The 5,360-nt window shown below is 46.8% G+C and overlaps 1 protein-coding gene across 1 annotated transcript; it reads right to left on the reverse strand.

Annotated features, from left to right (window-relative positions):
• Positions 1-725: 725 nt before the first annotated feature.
• On the reverse strand, positions 726-1,828 carry LOC144160927 (uncharacterized). Its single transcript, XM_077692036.1, has 2 exons — positions 1,294-1,828; positions 726-946 (listed from the first exon to the last, which is right to left on the reverse strand). The coding sequence occupies exons 1-2, from the start codon at positions 1,457-1,459 to the stop codon at positions 726-728; spliced, it is 387 nt and encodes a 128-aa protein (XP_077548162.1). The 5' UTR covers positions 1,460-1,828.
• Positions 1,829-5,360: the final 3,532 nt, after the last annotated feature.

Raw genomic sequence — 5,360 nt, forward strand, 5'->3', positions numbered from 1 at the left:
AGATCCTGTTGCAGAGGTGGACAGCACAGAGCCCATGCTGTGTGGGATTGGAGCTGTGATCAACAAAGAACCTGCTTCAGGCAACATGCAGCATGAATGCACTCTGCAGGACCCATGCAGAGACACGCACGTATGGGAAAGGGCAGGCCAGAACGCATAATACAGCAGATTTCGGGGAGCGCCTTGGGTCGGTAAGTGAAACAATCGAAATGTGTCCTAATCCATATCCGAACTCGCACAGCGACAGGTCTGGGCGGCTTTACAGCAATCCTTCTGAAGCGCCTAAGCCCAATGCAGTGCCAGGCATGGAGAGATAGGTTTGACACCATGTTGGAGAAGAGGCAGGCACCTGGAAAAGGAAGCCATAGCCAGGCGATGTTCATCCCCAAGGAAGTGGAACATCCCTTCTGTTTGAACGGACTTTTATAGGGCAGGGGAGGACGAGCCAACAGCGCCTACCCAGCCTGATGTACGCCGATGATATTGCCCCAACAGTCCCATCCTGTTCGCACCTGGAGGTGCGAACGGTGTGTCGGTCGGTACCTGGTTGCCGATTTGACAAAGGGACCGGCTACTTGGCTGCACATGAGCAAGGGCTTCGTGGAAAGACTCTGCACAGCCAGAATGTTCTGAGGGCCTCAATCCTCTGGACCTTCAACATGATGGAAATTGTTAGGAGACTTTGAAAGATGGTGCCCGTTCTGATAGAAGACGCTGTCGATTGCCTATGTTGATCCATATCGTGACATGCGGGCTGCTACAAGCACCTTCTTCAGCTCGGCAGTGGTTGGTACAGCTGGCTGTTCTTCCACAGATTCACCCAGCAGCGCAGCGGCACTTGAGCTCTCATCAGGTAGCACACAGTTCCCAGCCAACACATCATCAGGTGGTGGAGGTCCAGTGATGAGGATGTCATCCACAGCTTCCCGAAGACGTGCCACATACTCTGCACAGAATGCCAGTAGGTGCTTTTGTAACAGAGAGACACTAATGCCAACAGCCAATGTCAGTACCCTTCCAAACACCGACTCCAGTGTTACATTACAGCTGAGCTATAGTGCAGCACTCAATGACACCTTTTTAGAGTTTTGTAGATTGATAGACTTGAATGAACCGCTAACCTTCAAACAATGGTTACTTCAAGTGGCCATTCTAACAGCAGATATGCAGGTCCTGAAGGGGTAGTAGCATCAATGTATGACCCCATGCAGAGTGGGAAACGTTAGTATAGCCAGGTAGTGGCTGCACTTCACTGCAGTCACCCTCAAAACTTGAATGCCAATATATACGCACTGTAGGTGGGTGGCTTCTTGATTGCAACCACAGTGCAGTCCCCAGTTCCAGCCTTGGGCATGTTCAGCTGCCACCGCGGCTCCCCAGCCTTGGTCACCGCCTGGTCTCTACCCGCATTTTCGTTGTAGTGCAGGGCCGCCAGTGTACACCTGTGGCAAATTGTCATGCAAAACAGCACATTGCATGCCAATCAAGTCTCTGAAATTCTTAGTGAAATGTTCGAATTTAGATTTTCTTTACAATTTCACAAATTCCGCCACAGATTTCACAAAATGTAGTGTGCAAAAAACCTTGGTACCCAGTAGAATCTCAATTACGGCTGTGGCTGATATGAATTTCGGGGTGATATAAATTCAAGTTTTCTGCCCAAGTGCATTACATACAAACGGCACAATCTGGAATCCTATTGTGTGGCTAACAAGACAAGTTAGAAATCCTTGCATGTAAACTTGGTCACAGGATTTTTATGATTAAAATCCTCAGGTTGGCAAGTATAAGCTGTGGCAGCACTAAGGAAAAAAAAGGCCGATGTATATGCTCGCCAGATATCGGCGTCGACGCGGTGCGAGAAAGCACCGCAAAGCGGGCAGCAGCGTCCGGGTTTCTTGTCCGTCTGGTTTTGGGTCATTCCTTTTAGCAGAAAACAACCAATTGCGTTTTAACATGCGGTAATCGGCTTCCTTGAGACAAATTGCAAGCTATTTCTTTTCTAAAGCGCTCATTCATTCGTGGCTTCTTTGGCTCTCATCGGGGAAATCGGGGATTTGTCATAACCTTTTCCAAGTTAAATAAGGGATTTCTGGCTACATCGCTTGCAGTATTAGCATCAAGGGGCTTGTCTGCAAGAACGGTGCGTGACGAGCAAGCGTTATCAGTGCCAGAATTCTAGCCGCGCATTCCATTCCAATCGCGGCTACCGTGGCTAGCGTAGGGGAGCGATAGCTCTTCTTGACCCAAATAAGGGAGCTTTGGTTACATCGCTTGCAGTACTAGCATAATTGGGCCCGCCTCCGAGATCTGTGTATAAGAAGCAAGCGTTATCACTGCCCATATTACTTACATACGGCCAAATTAAAACACACCTGACAATATTCGATAGCAACCTAGCTTAGTACATCGAATTCTTGACATCCGGCCCGTGTCCTGGCGTGGTTGAGAGGCTGTGAGCTTGGCTTCTGTTTTTAAGGTCCTTGGTTCGAATCTTGGCAAGGCCTCGCTGTTTCAGAAAGTTTGGTGCCAAATTAAAATTATTTCCGCCAATTTGCTTAAACATTGCTTGTGGTTACCGGGCTATATAAAACGGTGGCTTTCATATGAGCTAGAGAACATATACAAGACAAAAATCGGTTGTCCGTCCCTTTCACCGCTTTCAAAAGTCCTGTGCCTTATCGGAAAAGGCACATCTGCTTTAACTGACTGCCTGCATCTTCTTGGCTAGCTGTGATGCTGTCATGCAAGACTAGTGTTTGGAGAGTGCACAGCTGTATACATCAAAAGACTTGGCATGCTGGATAGAAGCACCAGTAGGCCGATTCAGAAAAACTTGACCACCTGCCTCCACAAGCTTGACGTCAACAATCTCATTCAGGGTAGTGTCAAGCAGTGAGTAGGTTCCGAATTTAGCACAGTGCCCCGGCGAATCTGCCCGGCTGTCTCCTGCCAGCTTGGCCCCGGTTCCCGACGCCTTCATAGCCTCCAGAAGTGCACCTGCTGCTTTTTCCAAACCTGGATTGACAAACCAGCACTCCATTAGAGAATGCCGCACATTTGCAACAGGTTAAAAACAGAATGATTGCAGTTATGAGTTCACGAAATGGCTACGACTGCACCTTGACCTCATTACCTGGTCTACAGCCGGAAGGAGGTATAGAGCCTGCAGGCGATGAAACGTCCTCTCGCAGAAGCAACATATTCCAGCATTCTGGAGGAATCGTATGATCTGCATGGGGCTGCAGCCAGTAAACACTATGGCTGCAGCCATCTCCACATTCCCCATGGCGTATTTGGCCTGCATCGGCTGGCTACGCCACTCCTTCACACCACATGGGCACATGGTGCGAACAATGGCAAGGGAGCCAAGTGTCTGAAAAGAGATATCCACAACTCTTTTGCATCAGGGAAATCCAAGGAGTACTGACATAAAATTTCAAAGCCGAGACAATTAGGTAAAAAGCTTCCTTGGTATATGGAGATGTCTCCCAGCAACTTTCCACGGTAACCATTCAGTACAAGATATTTAAATCCATTTTCATCAGCGTACACGAGAAAGCTCAGAACCGATGCCTTTTCACAGTTGGCATCACCATGACGCCATCTGCTCATCCTGCTCCCACAGTGCGGAGGCGAATGATGCAATGGAAGTTCTTTTAAACATGCACACTTATGACTTTATTGCAGACGTCACGAAAACACACGATTTGGCGGAAGAATCAAAATTTAGACCTAGATCAATTTTCTCAGTGAATACGGCATTGTTTGCTGCTGGACAAGCACTGGGGGCACTACAAAACACGAAATTTTTTTAATAAAACAAACTTGTATTTTATCTGCACGGTTCCTTAACGTACCCCTGACTACGCATCGTGACGAGGACGAGACAAAGGTTAACGATTGACAACAAATGATCCGTGACTTTCACCTACACTGTATATTTTTGATTACACGAGCTAGTCAAGAATGCTAGAATATTAACGCATGAGCTTTATGAACCGTTTCACGTGTCTATTTACGGACCAAAAGTTCGCATTAATCAGTTGCAATCGCGAGATGAAGGCACAACCTCTGTGTGCAGAATGTGTTTGTTGGCATTTTTCTTCTCTGTTCTGAGGCTGTCAGGGATGTGTGGAGTGGAATCTTGCCAGACATGTTCACTATGTTATGTTCGAAGTGTATATGTGCATGTATGTTTCCATGAGGTTTTTCTCCTAAAAAAAGGAAAATCCTTGCGCTTGGAAAAGTAATTTCAGCCCGAAACCGGAACACTCAACTAACCTGCAACCCGCAGATGAAAAAGTTTGGCTGTGGCAAGCATGTTTTGCAGCTTTTGTCATTTTGGAAAATAAAACACCCTGCCCCGCAAGTGGCATTGCAACTTCCAATTCGTAGTCAAAGTTGTCACATGCTCTGTGGTCAATGAAATAACAACCCGCCCTGCTTGCATGTTCGGATGCAGAACATTTCCCCTCGCCATGCTGCTGGCATGCGTTCGACAGTGAGTTCAAAATCAAAAGTATTTCTGACCGCTCCTTTCCAACACGCCGCATATTACCTAGACTGGCAAAGACGTGCAAACAAAACCATGATAAAAACTGAACTGGCTGCGTAATACAACCAACAGCACTTTTCGTCAGCAACCTAGTCTGCCAGTCTGAGCCCACTTATACCCATGATGTCCATCGTGGAACACGTTCGCTACACCACATTCCTCTTTTATTATTGCTGTATGAAACTCTGGCATTCCAGACTGTTTGGTTTCTCTCTCTCCCTTTCTCTCTCTCACACACACATACACACACCTAGTGCCCAGCAATATTGCAAGGGCATGTTAGAAAAAAAACCTTCCTGAAGCTGTCTCTTACCGTCAAGCTTGGAACTGTGCGAAACCCACAGTGCTTGCACGAGGTGAAGAGCTCTATGAGGCAGTCTTCATACACCACAAATATTCTTGCGGATTGGCGGCTGTCAGGGATGACACTGAAAAACCGCAGAAAATAAAGCAAAGTAAAAGAAATTGTACATCTTACACATACATATATATTATTATCCTTGAAGGGTTTGTAAGCTTTGTCAAACATACAGCACTTGCATACACTATGCGCACAAAAGCATAACAAATTTATTAGACACTGTAGGCAACGAGCAAGTTGGTTTCAAATGAAAGTCTGCCCTTTCCATAGCAAGTTTAGCATTGATTCAGTGCCAAAAGATGCCTCAATTGCTAATGAAACAACGCATTTCCATTTCCAATTCCCCTCTCAGCAATTCCATGACGCAAACAGTGGCTCCTGCAGCTGTTGTTGACGTGATGATACACCGGAAGCAGGTGCAGCAGCAGTGATGTATAGGGA

This window comes from Haemaphysalis longicornis, unplaced genomic scaffold (assembly GCF_048455015.1).
Source record: "Haemaphysalis longicornis isolate Haplotype H1 unplaced genomic scaffold, Haemaphysalis longicornis Haplotype H1 scaffold_1, whole genome shotgun sequence".
NCBI lineage: Eukaryota > Metazoa > Arthropoda > Arachnida > Ixodida > Ixodidae > Haemaphysalis > Haemaphysalis longicornis.